Source organism: Gouania willdenowi, chromosome 3 (assembly GCF_900634775.1).
Source record: "Gouania willdenowi chromosome 3, fGouWil2.1, whole genome shotgun sequence".
Classification (NCBI taxonomy): Eukaryota; Metazoa; Chordata; class Actinopteri; order Blenniiformes; family Gobiesocidae; genus Gouania; species Gouania willdenowi.
The window spans coordinates 31,073,851-31,090,542 of NC_041046.1; the positions used below are offsets into that span (position 1 = coordinate 31,073,851).

A 16,692-nucleotide genomic window follows, 5' to 3' on the forward strand; every position below is an offset into this window, starting at 1 on the left:
CCTGTCTCACATCCAAAGACACTATTCCTACCAATCCTGTGCTAATTATGATGAGCACGGTTATAATATGTCTATTTCTGAGCATCTGGCAGATATCTGGTGAACTGTGTGAATAAAAAACACAACTTAGAAAGAACTTCCAACAGTGAAACACCTTCACTGCTCCACAGGGTTGCACACTTAATCTATTTTAATTGTGATCACGCTTTTTGTTACCATCATTGAATTAACCTGATCATCTGCAATATTTATATTTAAGATGTGGGCTCTGCTAATCTGCTAATCTAATCAGGCATTTCCTCAACCATGAGCCAGCGGCAGCTTTGAGATGTTTGGGGGATTGATGAGAGCTGTATTTGTAATAGTGTATTTATTCAGTTTGCCCTTGGTACATTTTCAATTCTTGGGTAATTTTTTTTTTTGTATAATTTTTATCTAAAGCTTCATTTTGCTCTGTAAACTGTTCATATATTGTTTTTTTTAAAGTAGTGCAAAATTTAAAAAAAATTCGCTAACATGATAAATAATTGTGAATTGTGATTATCATTTTGGCCATAATTGTGCAGCCCTACTGCTCCACCATATTTGTATGGGAAGACTAAGAGGAGCTGCCTGGGTTTGAGTCCCTTTAGCTCTGATGGCAGCATCAAAAAAAAAAAGAATAATCCAAAGAATGTTTCCTGATACTGCCGTGCTGATTAAAGTGTTGCCGTTCCTGACACACACACACACACATATATATATATATATATATATATATATATATATATATATATATATATATATATATATATATATATATAGCTTTTCTTTGAAGCCTGGTTCTGCTCTTGCTCTTGAGTGGGAGTGTCCCCTCGCTGGTTGCCATGACGATCACATCTGTGGTTTCTCCAGTAAAGTCAAAAACACATTTTATATAAAGACGTCTTTATAATACAGAATGACTGCATAATTTTTTTTATTAAATAAATCTTGAAATTATCATCAAATAAAAGCACAGATGGTCAGACGGGACATTAGAATATCTACAGATCACCGTGTAGTTGTATTTCACACATTACTTATAAAGAAGACACAGGAGAGGATCTCAGACAGACAATAATAGGACTAGACACTTGCTGTCAGTGATAGTGTTGCTCCATTAACAGTTAGCTCCCTAATGGCCTCCTTTGGTTATTCATTCCTCTTCATGTGTCTGTCTGTGGCCACTCCAATCGTCAGCATTATTATAATTAATATTCAAATAGCAGCAAGCGGAAAATTTAAGAAAAATCCTTTCATTTGAACAATAATATTTTCTAGTGTTGCATTTGCTTTACGAAGAAGTTTATTTGTCAATTTAATACAGATAACAGGGTTCATAAAGCAGTGCAAGATCCATTAATATCACAAGAAAACATTTCTAAACAAGTAAACCTGAACCGTTCCTCAATAAAAGGATGCAGAGATTATTATTAGTTTTTTTTTTTGCAACATACAGTTTTGAAAATATAAAAATATTCAGATTATTTTCAATGAGCCATGTTACCTGTTATGTATCCCTATCTGTGCACTACAGTTCTATTCAAAGGTAAAGTAAAAGCCTCTATGTTGCTCATAAAGTCACATTCAACCATTGATACACACAAAAAAAGGCTACATACACTATATAGCACATCTAAACAAGGATGCTAACATTAACAGTCAGCTTATATACAATTTGCATATGAACAACTTTTGTCAGTCATTGGACATACATTCATAAATGACCTTATTAGTGTGTGAAACACATATTGATGAACAGAAAATCTAATTTCATGAAGTAGGGATTGGTCGACTGCAGTCCTCACAGGGTTTCTCTGCCAGTGTATAGTTTGCACTTGTTTTGTTGCTCTGTTAGGGGGAGAGGATAATAGAGTAGTTTACAGATGCACCTGGGGCTGTAAAGCTGTGGAAATGCAGACAAAACTCAACTGATCCCCCATTTAAATTAATTCAAATTGGTGCTTAGTTACAGCCACGCTACTCAACCTCACATGGATGGAATATCCTACTTAACACATTTGACAATTTGATGACCTGACTGTAATATTACTGTAGATTTGACTATATGTTTTCTTGCACAGACTTTTCCATATATTGTCCCTCTTCAAAATAAAGTGGAATTTCTATCCTTGGCAAACTTTTAGAAAGATGACGACCTTATTCAAATTGTAATATGGTTACTGTTGAAGACATTTGCATTGCAAACATTCAAATATAGTCTTGAAGGCTCTCGTGCATCCAAAGTGACTTTAGTACTTAATGATATGCAAAGCTTTGTTCTCTTACCTTTCAGTACAAGCTCCACTTCTTCACTCTCCTCCACAGCTACAGGCTTTAGCAACAGGGCGAAAAACACAGCGATGCCTATCACCTGTAGGACAAAGACACGGCAAAGACTGCTGTAACAAACACTTACTGTGACCCTGTATTATTGAAATAACTAAACCAGGGGTCATCAACCTTTCTGACACTGTGAGCTACTTCATAGGCATGTATAGTCTGAACCAGTTTAAAAATTCTTAAATACTTCATTTTCACAGTTTCACATTAATTAGAGCAGTGGTTCTCAAACTTTTTGGACTCAAGTACCACCGTTCTCTTATATCTGAATCCAAGCACCCCCTTTGTACAGCTACAAAATTTTCCTCAGTATACTATTAAAAAAACAACTATAAAGCACAACGATGGAATGAATGAGGGCTAACACACATTTTAGATGATCTAAATTTTTAAATAGCTGGAAAGAAATAGCATTTAGTGCCTTGTGAATTGATTTGAACCAAGACTGACCTTTGTATTTTCAGTTCATGTTATATTAAGATAATTTTCTTCATCAATTTTATGATTATCATTTGAAAACCAAAATACACATTTTAAATTCCCATATTTTTCATGCTTTTGTTTGTAGATTTTTCACTCTCCCTCCCGCAACTACCCCCTGTAGTGCCATCGCATACCCCTAGGGGGTGCACCTACCGCCAATTGAGAAACACTGAATGAGAGGGTAAGATAATAAGGCGAGCAGTGACCTAAAAAAGATCGGAAATGTTTAAGTTTCAACATGCAACATTTTATTTCTCCTAATTTATTTGATAGTTTCGTTTTCTACATTTCATAGAAAATCCAGATGTTGCTATTTTCACTTGCTACAAATGAACAATTTTTAACTAATCATAAAACATTGAGTTTTAAAAGATATATATATATTTTTTTATTTTATTTTTTATTTTATATCATTATATATATAACTTACCACAACCCATACACCAAGTCTGCAGCTTTAAAAACATTTGTCACAATGTTTTTGTGAATATAAACATTTAAAGAAGGTAATTTAATACTGAAACTTTATAGCAATATTTAACTACTAAATACTAACTACATCAGTCATATGTATTTATCTTTGTGAGTTTGAATCCTGGAAAGTAAATCCAATTTTAGATGGAGGCCCCTCACATGGTCCATGTGGGCTACCTGGGGCCTGTGGGCTTCATGTTGGTGACCCCTGAACTAAACCATTGATCATTCTTTGATCTGTGACATGAACCCACTCACCTTTAGAGGCTGCAGTATGAAGATGCTCTGAAAAAGGGAGAGTCCCAGAGACAAGACCCACTTAATGGACTTTTCCTTGCCGTACTGAAAACCGTACAGTAGAGTGAAGAAAGTCGAAACTCCACTGATGGACACCAGCAGAAACCAACCCAGGAACACACACCACCAGGGCAGCCAGCAGCACGCAGAATTCTTCTTCTTCTTCACAGGGGGCGGGCTGAGAAGGCAAACAACACTTAAGTTAAATTTGACCTATGACTATGCGTGTGTGTGTGTGCTGTGAGGCTGACCAGTTGGTTAAATGGCTGCTGAAGACCATCTCCGACTTGGAAACCAGCAGGTTGGTCAGTGCAAGGATCTGCTGATGCTCCTGTGAGCTAGAGAAGTGCTTCTCGTCCAGTTGGTGCAGGCCCAGGAGAAGGTGGCAGAGGCCGGCCAGGAGGAAGCGGCTGCAGTGCACCCAATGGGGGTCGCTCTCAATCTCCCCTGTAATGTGTTTACACACTGATCAGTGTCTGAGGAGAGTAGTAAAGCTTTGTCTTTGTATACAGAACACATTTGGTTTTTTTTCCGTTTTGAAGAAAAATCTGGAAGCTGTTCGTCAATTAGGGTCTTGTATGAATCTTTTTTTTTTTTTGTTGAACCACACATTTTTCTTCAGTTCATCAGGTAAAAGATGCTGCCTCCCTTGGTTTACTTTGAGATTAGAGGTGACTTTGACTTTATGTATGTGCTTGTTTGTGGTATCAAATTCAAAGAACTTTATTTTTCTGTTAGGAACTTCAGTTTTAGTTACATCCCGACCAAGAAACATGAAAGACAATAGCATATCACATTGGGGACAGGTACGGGAGTACTGGGGAGCAGCCACAAGAGCAGCGCTCCGTTTCATAGATGAGAAATATGAAACATAAAAGTGTGCCTCGGTAAGATCACTTCAGCTGGCGTATGGTAAAAACCAGGAAGTGCATACCCAAAAAAAAATAATTATAAATAAATATAAATAAAAGAGGACATGTTTGTCAACGTCTGTTTCCGGTTTTAAATCACAATCAACTGGAAAGTTGTCGCACGTGAGGAAACACCTTGCTCCGCCCATACGGTGCCCATAAAAGGTCAAGTGAACGCCGTTAATCAATATCCACTAATGGACCGAGGGGAAAAAACGAGCAAATAAAACCAGTTTTACTCATTGCAAGATGGAGGTATATATTGTTGAGGTGGACACACGCGGGAGAGTGTAATTTGGTGACACGGTGCGCATTACGAATGCCAGAAAGGGAGATTGTGTTGCATTGCCTCAGAGCGTCAGACTGTGACTGAGGTGAAAAAGAAATGGTCAGACATAGAAGCGGAGGAGAAAATGTGTATCACTTTCCATAGGAAGAGAGTCTGTTCAACAGGTGGAGGAAAGAGCGCACGGGAGCTTATCTCACAGACAGAAAGCTGGAGGATCATTGGGGAACCCATCTGTGTTGTAACGGAGGTTGGAAGGGGCACAGATGCACTATATGTGCTTTGTAACTATACCTAATTCACAATATTTATTTTCAAGTAAAACCGTATTTTTCATCAGTCCCAGGGTATTTACTGGTCGGTGGTGCTGGGGTGAGTGAGGCCTCGTCTGTCCTCATACCACAGCACCTTGTCCTCACGGGGGTCCTCATCCTGCCTATAGATCTCGATGGTCTCTGAAGATCTGCTCCCTCCGGAGTCTCCAGTGCGCCACGTCCTCCAGCAGTGCCAGATAAGCCACTGTGTGTCTCTACACATTGTAAGTGTGTTCCTTTTTATAGCAGCTACAGGTGTTGTAGCCAACTGATCAGCAGTTTTGCACAAATATCATGTGATTTTAATTACAATTATTATTATTATTATTATTATTAATAATAATAGACACAATATAAAACTGTATAAAGTAGACACGCACACATCACTCACTCCCCTGGGGCGTCAGTAAAATGTTTTTCTCCTTCGTTTTTCAAATACATCATATATGACATGTATTGTGAAATGTGCAATGTTTGATTATTTCACACAAATGTATCAATTTCAGAGAGCTGTCTTTAATTTCATTCTTCTCCTGTTGGGGTCGAAGTTTCCCATTTCCCATGACTTTGGACAAGTTTGTTTTTGTAAGTCCCAAACTTTGCTTATAAGTGCATGGCGTACGCTTTCTTTTGTACGTACGCAGCGTTTATAAATGAGACCCCTGATGAGGATAAGTTAGTGTGGTGCTCAAGACCACAATATCCGAGACCAGAATGCATAGAGACCAAGACAAGACCAAGACTTTTTGGATTCGAGACCCGAGTCAAGACCAAGTCAATACTGAGGCCATAAAATCAATTTAAAAAACCATGACAAGGTTGAACAGTTAAAGAACGCATAAATCAAGGATATTTATCATTGTACCAAATTCTTCTCCTCATTATCACATTAATAAAGTTGAAGAATAGCAGAATTCGGTGCTGGTCTTGATTACCCTGGAAATCCAGACAAAAATCGATCTGTATTACGGCTAGACCTGGTACAGGGGTCTGGTCTTGGCCACCCAGAGGCCGAGACGAGACCTAGAACAAATGCTTTTGAGTCCGATACAAGGCCAAGACCTTTATAATGTGGTCTCAAGACCGGTCTCGAGTACTACATTAGGATAAGTTTAGTGAAATATACTTTAGAAGGAAGAAGAATGGGAATAAAGACAAACTGAACCTTGAATATTCTGGATTAGCACATGTAGTTTGTCTAAAGCAGCAAGAAGATCAGCAGTGGTCTCAAGATGAGGGATTTCAGACATCTGGTTTCTCTTAAAATTGCACGTTAATGAAATAACCTCCTCTGCATCCTAAGAAAGAAGAACATCAGATCATCATTGAGCTAACCCATTCCATAGATAAGTAAACTTCTTTCTGCAAACTCACCCTGAGTAGTGTCGGCACAGTGACTACAGATGGCTGTGCATTTGCTTTCTCCTTGTCTTCTTTTTTTGATTTTGATACAATTCGAGGTCGAATGCTTCGAAAGATGGTGATGATGAGGATGTTGATGGGGAACATGAGAAGACCGCTCTGAATGCCCACTATTATCTCCTGCCAAGTGAGCTTAAATGATCCTGGAAAGCAGCAAAACACAAATCCTCAATTTTGCCATACCTTACCGATATGTATTACTAAAACATTCACTAATTCAAACTTACACAGAATCATTTCCAAAGGCACATCTTTGGGTACACCTTAGTACCAGTTTGAGCTGCCACCTTTTATTGGGGCTTAGTTTTAATGATACAAAATTTCACTGATTCTGAGGATGTACTGTATCTGAATATTAAATGATACATTTGACCAGAAAACTATGAATGTGGTGTAAGAATCTGTAAATTACCTTTTTTTTTTCGTCGTGTCATGTTGCCTAAATTTGTTTAAAGTTAGACTTAAAAAACAAAAAAAAAAAAACCATTGAAAATTATTTTGAACTATTAACAGCAAGTAGAGTAACCTTATACAGTGAGATAATTTGTTTTATTGGAATCACAGTGTTTAAGTAGACTGATTTTTGTCTTATTCTTACTATTGTGCACAAGTTTTTGAAAGTGCTAAAAAAGCAAAAGACTGCATTTACCAATAGAAAAGAGCACTGCTGCGTTCTTATCTTCAGGTAGGTTCCAGAAGGCAATATTGATGGCCATGGTGCAGAGCAAGAGGCACATGCAACAGGAAACCCTTTGTGCTCGTGTAAAGGGGCTCCGTGAGGGAGGATCCATGATGGACACCCAGATGTGTTCATCCCTGAAGCCTGTCCATGTTCTGCTCTGGAAAATGTTCCTAGGGGAGAGCAAGAGAAATGATGCAACTCATGCATGGTGAGCTAATATGTTTAATTCATGCTGTGACTCTCACCTGAAGCTGGCGATCTCGTGAGTCTTTGCAGCGTTAAAGGTTTTTTTGGTTATACCAGCATCTTTCTCAGCGCTCAGCCAGCAGTTACAGAGGAAGTGCCACACACGGTGTGTTTGCAGGTCCTGTACCACCACCTTATTTATGTACCTTTTAATGAAGAGCGTTGCGAAGAACAACTAGATAAATTCTATATTTCAGGGTTGTTTTTAATTTTTTTTAATTTTTAAATGCAACTTCATTACCAAGGAGTTGGACAAGTCATTAAGATCATCTCGCCTTATAATGCTGCATTCACACCAGACACAGCGCAAAAGATTTGTGCGTCCAGGTTACATACAAACTCAACGGGAAGGTAAGAAGCAAATTCTTATCCTGTTGGGCAGCGCGGAATGATTAGCGAAAGCCAATCAGAGTCCTTGTTGTCAATGATGTCAGGCCGTCAACACGAACACTGGTCTTTTTACCCGTTTTAGCATGGAGGAAAAAATAATCGTGGCGTGGCCAGTTTTTGTTCCAGGACCAGGAAGGATTTGGCGCAGCTCCTGAAGAAAACAGTGAAACTCACAGAGTTGGATGCATCGCTGGTTAACCTGGTGAATCCAGGAACGCCGGTGTCGAGCATTTTGACGGCTCTTCAGCTTCCACAGAAGATAAAAAGCAGCGATTTTACTGGGGTCCTTCATAGTTGGTGAAAAGAAAGGGAGTCTGGTTGGCGCCTTGTACAGTATATGTTCGCTTTAGATGCGCATATGAAGCGAATATGGGGAAAATGTTTTTCAATCCTATGGAAGCATTCATGCGGTGCCCATGTCACAAAAATTCACGCTGCATCCGGTGTGAACGCTGCATTAGGCACTTTTGTATTTCTCCAAGTTATAACATGGCTTTCAGCCCGTCAACAGAAGTAAACATTTTTCTATGATTAGTAATAAATGTGCTGGTAAAATATCTTCAGTCTTTCGCACCATGCTGGATGACTTCCAGAGTTGTCGTGTTGCAGCCTAAGGGTTTGGAGGTCGCCCAGCGGAAAGGGTGTGGCCAGTATGAACATGTCAACATTCCCCCTCATAAACACCTTCTTGTCGGGATCGGTGAGGTCATGCAGGCTACTTTCTCCTTCAGAGCCACTTAGGGTAACAGTGACCTACAGGATTGAAAAAGCCTGATGATCACACACTCCTTACGTCTTTATGCAATCTTTTTTTCTCATTGGTCGCTTATGCTTTGCATCTTAGAAATAGTTAAAGGGTGTAGTTTTGATCTAAATAGTTTAATTAGAACTACAGCCTGTGAAAAACAATATCTAGATAGTTGATCGTCAAAGTAACAGTTATTTAATGGATAAATTAAAATGGTCTTACAATAGCACTAGTCCCAGCATTCTTGCGATGCCCCGTTTGGACACTGATCAGATAGTTGTACAGAGCTCCGGGGTGATTATCCTCCAACAGTGTCATCTTCCTCTGTTTGGTCAACAAAAACATACTGTGAGGTGACAGGTTGTGAGCATACATGTTATTTTGTGCAACATGGCTGAAGAGACTGACCCCTTTCTGAGCCCTGCGGTCAGCATAGCAGGCCCACAGCAGAGTCAGAAGGTAGAGTCCGAAGAAAACGCAAAGCAGGGCCAGGACCACATAGTTTCTATTCACAGTCGCAAACAGTTCTGCTGTGCGGGAAATATCCACATAGTTTGGCATAACAAAGAAGGAGCTCCCGAAGAGTGTGAGGTGGTTACACAAACATTGTGTGAGCTCTGGTGTAGAGTCCTCTCCGACCTGTGGTAAAGTCACCACGTGTGTGTGTAACCAAAGCGGTTACACACACGTTTGTTTAATCAGCAAATGCTCATTTCAGCAGAAGTTACAGCTGTAACTAGGGATGTAACGATTAATAGTAAGGCAGTTAAAAATCGATTCATAGGTATCACGGTTGATACGCAGTACTTTTTTTAAACAGCAGAGGGCGCTATATATTTATCCCTCTCTTGTTTAACAGTGTAGGCAGGCGGGCGGAATCTGCTACTACTTTCTTTCTGGCCGCCTTCTACTCCTAAATATGTTCGTAAATGATTCCTTACCCCTTTAGCACTGAAAGAATATCTGTAATATTACATGAATATCTGTAAAAGTCACATTTATCTATTAGCTCTGTCTGCTAGCACATAGCATCTCTTCTTCACTGCACAGACTAGCTGCATGGCAACCGACCACTGGGTTACCACCCTCTGCTGGTCCAAACAAATATCTGACGTAAATGCAATGCAATGACTGTTTTTTTTTTTTTTTTTCAAAGTCCAATTGTTAAGGCACAAAATACATTTTCAGTTGCACTTTTAAAAAGAAAAAGAACTATTATGCAGTTTTGCATTGTTTATTATAGAGCCAGAATTTAAATTAATAGGCTTCTAGTTCATTTGTATTATTCTTTTATTTATTTCATTCAAGATTTATTTTTAGTTAAATTGCATTGTTTTGAATAGTTTATCAAGGGATTCTTTTGACAATGAAAAATTAAAGGAAAACAGTACAGTATTTTCTAAAAAAAAAAAAAAAGGAATATTTTTCAATCATCATTTGTCTACAGTCCCATTTTGTAAAATAAATCATGAGATAATCGTATCGTGAACCCAGTATCGTGAACCCAGTATCGTGAACCCAGTATCGTGAACCCAGTATCGTGAATCGAATCGTATCGGGAGTTGAGTGAATCGTTACATCCCTAGCCGTAACCTTAGTTAGTGAGAACTTTCCTTTACAGCAGGTTAGAACTTACCATGCAGCCATCAGTGCTCCACTTATTCTTCTCTGTGTTCCAGAACAGGCACTTATTCATAAAGGAAGTCACTCTCAAAGTCACGTTTTGAGTCTCACTGTCATAGATTGTGGTAGTGACAAACCAGGATCCTGGAGTGTGACGCATCATTTCTGGTGTTATTAACCAGCGAGAACCCACTAGAGAAAAAGGTAGTGGTAAGGTTTACTGTATAGTTCATCTAATAAAAAAAAATCAGAAACTTGTTTGTGTTTTTAGGGATGTTGTACAAACTATATGGTCCTAGTAAACAAAAAAAAAACAAAAAAAATCAGTTACACTAACACACATCTGTAACTACATAATAAGGTGTTTTACTTATGAAGCAATGCTTTCTACTCATTTGAAATCATTCTGCCGGCTGAATTGGATGAATTTGGCCTATGGGCCTTGAGTTTAAAAGAAGGTCATTAAAGTCTCCGTATATGAATCATCTTAAGTAAAACAGTTCTTTTGAAGGTTTACAATATCTTATTTTGCTCTCAAATGTGTGTAAAACTCAGCAACAATGTCCAAATCTATACATTACATAGGATACCTAAGAATGTTTGTTGTGTCACACAGAAAAATATTTGTACTAATATTAGTTGACATTGCACTTTTACACATAAAAATCTGCAGAATCAGAGTATATGTTACACAATGACAAGTGTGATGATAGCAACCTGTGTCGTTCCAGATGACTGTGTTGGCAGGCATTGAGTCAGGAGACCCATGAGACAGGGTGAGTTTCAGAGACACATTAGTATTGGGCTCCACGCTGAAGATGACGGTCATTTCTGGGTCTGTGATGTTCATCGTGGTCACTGACTGTTCCTCTCTCGTCAGCTGAAATGTATTGTTCAGCAGCTCTGTCGCGTTTGGACGAGGAAGATAGATCTAAACAAAGCATAGATTTATATTTAAAATGTGTCATCACAGACATTGTGTTTTTATAATCACAGCGGGGGCCACACAAATGTGATTGTATCTGTTCCGAGGGCCACATTATCAACATTTTCTGTCTTTGTGATTTTGATGTTTTGTCAGTTTTTAGTCATTTTGTGTGTTATTGGAGTCATTATGTGTGTTTTTGGTGTTTGTTGTGTTCTTTTTGTGATTACGTGTTTTTTTTTGTTGTCATTTTTGCATTTTTGTTGTTGATTTGTGCATTTTTAGGCTCACTTTCTAAATTTTGTTGTTGTTTTTTTGTATTTCCTGTCCATTTGTTGACAGTTTGTGGGTCTTTGGACCTATTCTGTAGTGTGTTTTTGTAGTCATTTTGTTTGTTTAAGTGGTTGTTGTGTCTGTCTTTGTTGTCGTTTTGTGTTTTATGATGTATAATTTTGGTTATTTTTTGAATTTTTTTTTGTGTGTGTTTTTGTGTAGTTTGTGCATTTTGCTGTCAGTTTGTGTGTTTTGGGAGTTAATTTGTGTATTATGTTATTATTATTATATTCCTTCCAACTCTGATTTAGAAGCTCTAGGTGCAATAAAAACAAGTTTAAAAGCCCGGTTGTGGAGGTCGACATATTTGATACATAGTGATTACTTCATTCATGTTACTCCAACCACTTTTATGAGGTTAAAAGGCAGCCGATGGTTGCCATGGTAGCGTAGACTTACCCATTTTTAAGGTGTCTTCCTTGTTTAGCTGGAAGGCATGTGTAGACTTGTAGTAAGATGGCTGATAGTAGCGTCTAAATGCTGCGCCCACCAACATTTTCTGATTTTTTTGTTTCCTGGTTAGTGCAACATTAAAGTTCATCTACTGTAACATTCCTGGTCTTATTAGAAGTAATATCACAACGTCCAAGAAAGTGGACATTACATAACTATGTGCTAACAAGTGGGATTGTAATGCTATTTCACCACAGGCTCATTATGGGTCTGGAAATACGGGGGGGTAAGCTTAACATAATAACTACATGATATGCAAACGCTGATTGGCATAAATCTTGAAAATGGCAATGCCCACATTTAAAGAGATATTCCGTGTGTTTGATGAAAACTGGACAAATCGTACTACTAATGCTCATTCACAATATCTCAGAGAAGACGGTGGACAATTGTTTTTTAATCTTTTAACACCAAACATTTTCTTAATCTTGTTTTAGCACAATCCATACGATGAAGACTTCCCCACAGTTGTCAGCGTTACCACACTAATGATAAAGTAGCTAATGAGCCTCTCTAAAGCTCTACCTGAATCCTTTCTGGGAGGTTTGTCAGTCTGATGTTGAAGCCATTGTCACCTCTGAGAACCACATTGCTGAGGACACCTGATATACTCTCATCGGCTGGATGAGGATTGTATGCGAAGGTGGCCAACTAAAAGAAGAAGAAGCTGGTGTAAAGAGTTTGTGGATGCCAAGATACAAAAACACAGTGATCATACACACTAACCTGAGCTATGATTTTGCTGTAACCTTGAAGGTGAGGCGCGAGGGCTGAAAATGAAGGAAATTTCACCCTCTCACCATCTTCCACTGAACCTAACGTAAAGTTTCCAATATCTTCAGGTATCAGTCTGCGGAAGGAAAATCTTATTTCAGTATTTGAATTTATTTTAATGTAGGTTTTTTAATAACTTCCTGAAAATAAGTAAGTATGGCTCTTGCAAGTGTGAAAGTACTCACGTGATCTGATAAAGGGTGCCTAATGGGTGTTTGAGGACAAATAGTTCTTTCAGGTCAGTTCCCAACAACAAAGAAATTTCCCAAAATATTTCCAAGATGCTCTCGAACAAAGACTACAGGAAAAAAAAAAGCTGCAGCATCTGATAATGCTCAGTGTGTATCTCAATCATGTTTCCGTCAGTACAAAAACATACCAGTGGGTTGGGGTTGCGATCTAGATCACACTTAGTCAATGACAGATGCAGGATTCCAATACTGCAGTTAATGATATGACTGATGATGGTTTCGTTGTTTGATTTTAAGTTTTGCGTTGCTTCAAGCAAATACTTGATAAAGTTGTCCTTGAAGAAGGAAAAGAAGAAAACATTGAACATGGCATGAAATGCAGAGATAAGACAAAGACCTGAGCAATACGAGAATACGAGTCTTTGCGTAATGACTCTACCCACCCTGACGTTGTTTGTTGGCTCTCCCCCTGTGGTCTCCACTCGCCTCAGCTCACTCATTGCTTCCTGTGTCACAAACAACAACCATTACCTTTGAGGGATTTTCTGTGTAATGTTTGACAAGCAGAGGACTTTTTCACCTCAAGGAAAATGTCGATGTCGTTGAGGTTTGCACCCATGCCCTCCACACTTCTTTTGGGCCCTGGAATCAAATGTTTGTGTTTATTTGAGAAAGAGAAAAAATGCACACAAATGTTCAAATTAATGTAAAGTCTCAGTCTCACTTGGATGCTGGGCGAGAAGTGTATTCTGGAAATAAACATAAACAAGCAAACAATACAAACACATTAGAGCTGAACCTGAAAGCAGAAGAGACTTGTTTTTATCTGAGAATGGCACCTCATACCTTTTTCGTCAAAGCAATATCTGAAACCATAAAAGAAGATTTTAACAAATTCAATGTGTACTTTTAAATGAAATGGTCATAAACATCAAACATTGAATTGTCTCAACATTTATTGCATTTTACCTCCGTGTTAATCTTTTGATACAATGCATCAAATGGAAACAATTACGCTTGATATTGTACAATATACCTGAACAAGTAGATTAAACTAAATGGTTTGAATGGTATCTCTCAGGCAGTGATGAAGATTTGCATACCGTGAGAGCAGAGAAAGCCTCGGGTCTGATTGCAGTCTGACATTAAGACCTGAAGAGGGTTGAGCCTCAGGTATGTGCAGCTGTCACCAATTTCTGGAGAAACAAAAACACTCATTAAGTGGGATATGACATCAAATAATGAATAGATCTTTATAATCCCTTCTGATTCTGAAAAGTACCAGTCAACAGGTAAATGATGTCAGCTCTAATACGTCATCTCTCAGTGTTACATAATGTTTTTTTTAGAGAGAAAGAAAGATTCCTGTAAAAGTTTACATTCATGTGTGATAAGGTGAGAAATATGTGAGAGGATGCCTTGGACTCGTTGAAGACTGCAGCTTACACATTATTAGCTTGGACTAATAATGTATTAATGCTATAAAACACATTAACTGGGATAATAATTAGAGTAAGTGTAAAATAAAACAAGTTTTCAAAATAACTCTTCACATTCTTCAAAATACATACAGTATGTAAAGCAGTGAAATAATTCAAAAAGATTATATTAAAGCAGATTCAAGTAAAACTTCTTCATCTGAGGATGTTTTTTTTAAAAAAAACATGTTTGATGAGAACAAGTCAAAGAACTTTATGGATTTCTCTTTGAATTCAGAGGAATTTACAATATTTTTCTTTTTACTAAGTATTAAAAAAAATGTACCAACAAAAATCATGAAAATGCTCTTTTGTTGTCACTAAAGGTTTAGCCCAAAGACAATGGCTTTTATAATACCAGTCTGTGAGAGCACAACACATTCTGACACTAGAACCCGAAAGAAAAACCAGCTCTTAATAGTGACATTTATTGATTATATAGTTATTCCAACCATGTCTTATAGACCCAATCCTCCTCTGCCAAAGTACTCAAACCTATTCAAATGTAGTCTGACTTGCAAACTTTCCCAATAATTTCCAACAATATACCTTTAATCCCAGTATTACTGGATACAAACAAAATATGCATCATCTCATTTTGTGCATTTCCTTCACTTTACTTCCTAATTTATTGCACTTGAAAATAAAACTAATGTTAAATAATCTAAACATACTATTTTCTCTTTGTGTTTGAATTGTTGACACAGAGGGAAAAGAATAAATGTTTCACATACTTATGATGGGTTTGTGTCCTTCCTTTTGGATCTGCTTTTCCACCCACCAGCTGAATTGGTTGATGTCTTTCCCTCTGCTGATTTCATCCAGGAAGATTATCATTGGGTTGGTCAATACTCCAAGGAGCTGTCCTCCATTCTCCATACAGGTGTTCCTGGCCTGGGACCAAGTTTTCACACTACTAACAAACTCAATGCTGATATTTCTGAATTTATAACTACACCCGATTTGGAAGTCAAGACAGGCCTCGGAAAATTCCGGCACAAACGGCAATCCAAAGGACATCCACAGAAATGCAGACGACAAAAGTAGAAAAGTCATAGTTGTGGTTCTGTAGGGAGCCAGTTCTGTGTGGACCAGTGATGCAACAGCAACTGAGCCAAGACTGGAAAATCCCCGATAGGAAAACCAGGAGGCTTTCTCCAAAACAGCACTGCGTATATTCTTAATACATTAGGAAAATCCTAAGACATTTAAACAAGATGCAAAGTGAAGACGTCACTGAGTGAACATCCTGTCTGAAGAACATGAACAAATGATGATCTCTTCTTTCTTTCTTTTTTAGCTAATTCATGGCCAAATGCTTTGATGCTCTTATAGTATTTAACCTGGAAATGAGAACATATAGAATGTTTGTTTCCAAAAATAGGAAACATATATATCTAATCAATAGGCCTAATGACAATGTATATAAAAAGAAAATCAACTTCTTCACAGCAGTGTTAATTTTGTTGACTAAAGTGACAATAACTACATTATGACTAATTTAAAAGGCAGTGTCTATCCGTACGGTTGCCCTATCAATATACCGACATTATATCCGTCGCAGCGCCCCTCATTAGCCAATTTAGGTCATGTGATAGGTCAGTCATTGGCCAATTTAGGTCATGTGAGTAAGATTAACCCTAAGCCTAAAAATTGTTGCGATATAGGGTTATATATTCTAAACCTAACCCTAATGTGTACTTCGGTAAACTTACCAATAGCACTGGTGGTTGTCATGGCAACCGTACGAATAGACACTTTCAATTTAAAAAAAACACATTTGAACAAAAACTGTATCAAAATATATTGATAATTTTGTTACCTAATAAAAACGGAACTATAATTGCGTCACATGTGACGGAATTCAATCAGAACTCATGTATTACACATTGATCACATCAAATCTGTCTGTGTATTTACAGACATTAATATCATCCCATATCAGGTTGATCAATGATAATTGGAAGAAAAAAAGTAATTTAAAGCATAAACTTTTAGCCTGTCTATTTTAGTTGACTTTATTTGTTGAGTTGACTAAAACTAGACTATAACTAAAATAGCCCTGATGACTACATTTAGACTAAAACAAAACAAAAATATTTTAGTCAGAAGACTATGACTAAAACTAAATCAAAATTTGCTTTTAAACTTAACACTGCTTCAGAAGTACATGATATAATCTGCACAAACAGTAAAGCATATTTATTTGACAAAACAAACCAGAAACTGAAATAACAACATTAAACAATACAATATAATTAGGTACAAATAAAAAATGGTAAACAAAATATACCAAAT

The 16,692-nt window shown here is 37.7% G+C and overlaps 2 protein-coding genes across 3 annotated transcripts in view; one reads left to right on the plus strand and one right to left on the minus strand.

The window, feature by feature from the left end:
* The window catches only part of dhodh (dihydroorotate dehydrogenase), a 58,287-nt gene that overhangs the window by 29,674 nt on the left and 11,921 nt on the right, over window positions 1–16,692 (plus strand). The window lies entirely within an intron of this gene.
* pkd1l3 (polycystic kidney disease 1-like 3) lies at window positions 1,024–15,522 on the minus strand. The gene is made up of 23 exons (XM_028477045.1): window positions 15,129–15,522; window positions 14,020–14,112; window positions 13,763–13,782; window positions 13,641–13,665; window positions 13,497–13,558; window positions 13,360–13,422; window positions 13,105–13,251; window positions 12,911–13,023; window positions 12,678–12,801; window positions 12,477–12,602; window positions 10,958–11,171; window positions 10,254–10,432; window positions 9,026–9,256; window positions 8,840–8,941; window positions 8,444–8,622; window positions 7,479–7,625; window positions 7,201–7,403; window positions 6,504–6,694; window positions 6,295–6,427; window positions 3,870–4,065; window positions 3,580–3,796; window positions 2,311–2,395; window positions 1,024–1,872 (listed from the first exon to the last, which is right to left on the minus strand). The coding sequence occupies exons 1-23, from the start codon at window positions 15,448–15,450 to the stop codon at window positions 1,826–1,828; spliced, it is 3,219 nt and encodes a 1,072-aa protein (XP_028332846.1). The 5' UTR covers window positions 15,451–15,522; the 3' UTR covers window positions 1,024–1,825.

What these genes read in the sequence shown, in the direction of transcription:
- pkd1l3 (XM_028477045.1), bottom strand. Translation starts at nt 15,450, where the DNA reads ATGACTTTTCTACTTTTGTCGTCTGCATTTCTGTGGATGTCCTTTGGA. An exon ending in AGGACACAAACCCATCATAA is followed by an intron (nt 14,113 to 15,128) that starts GTATGTGAAACA and finishes TTGTTTCTCCAG; the next exon opens with AAATTGGTGACAGCTGCACA. An exon ending in AGCCAACAAACAACGTCAGG is followed by an intron (nt 13,252 to 13,359) that starts GTGGGTAGAGTC and finishes TCCTTCTTCAAG; the next exon opens with GACAACTTTATCAAGTATTT.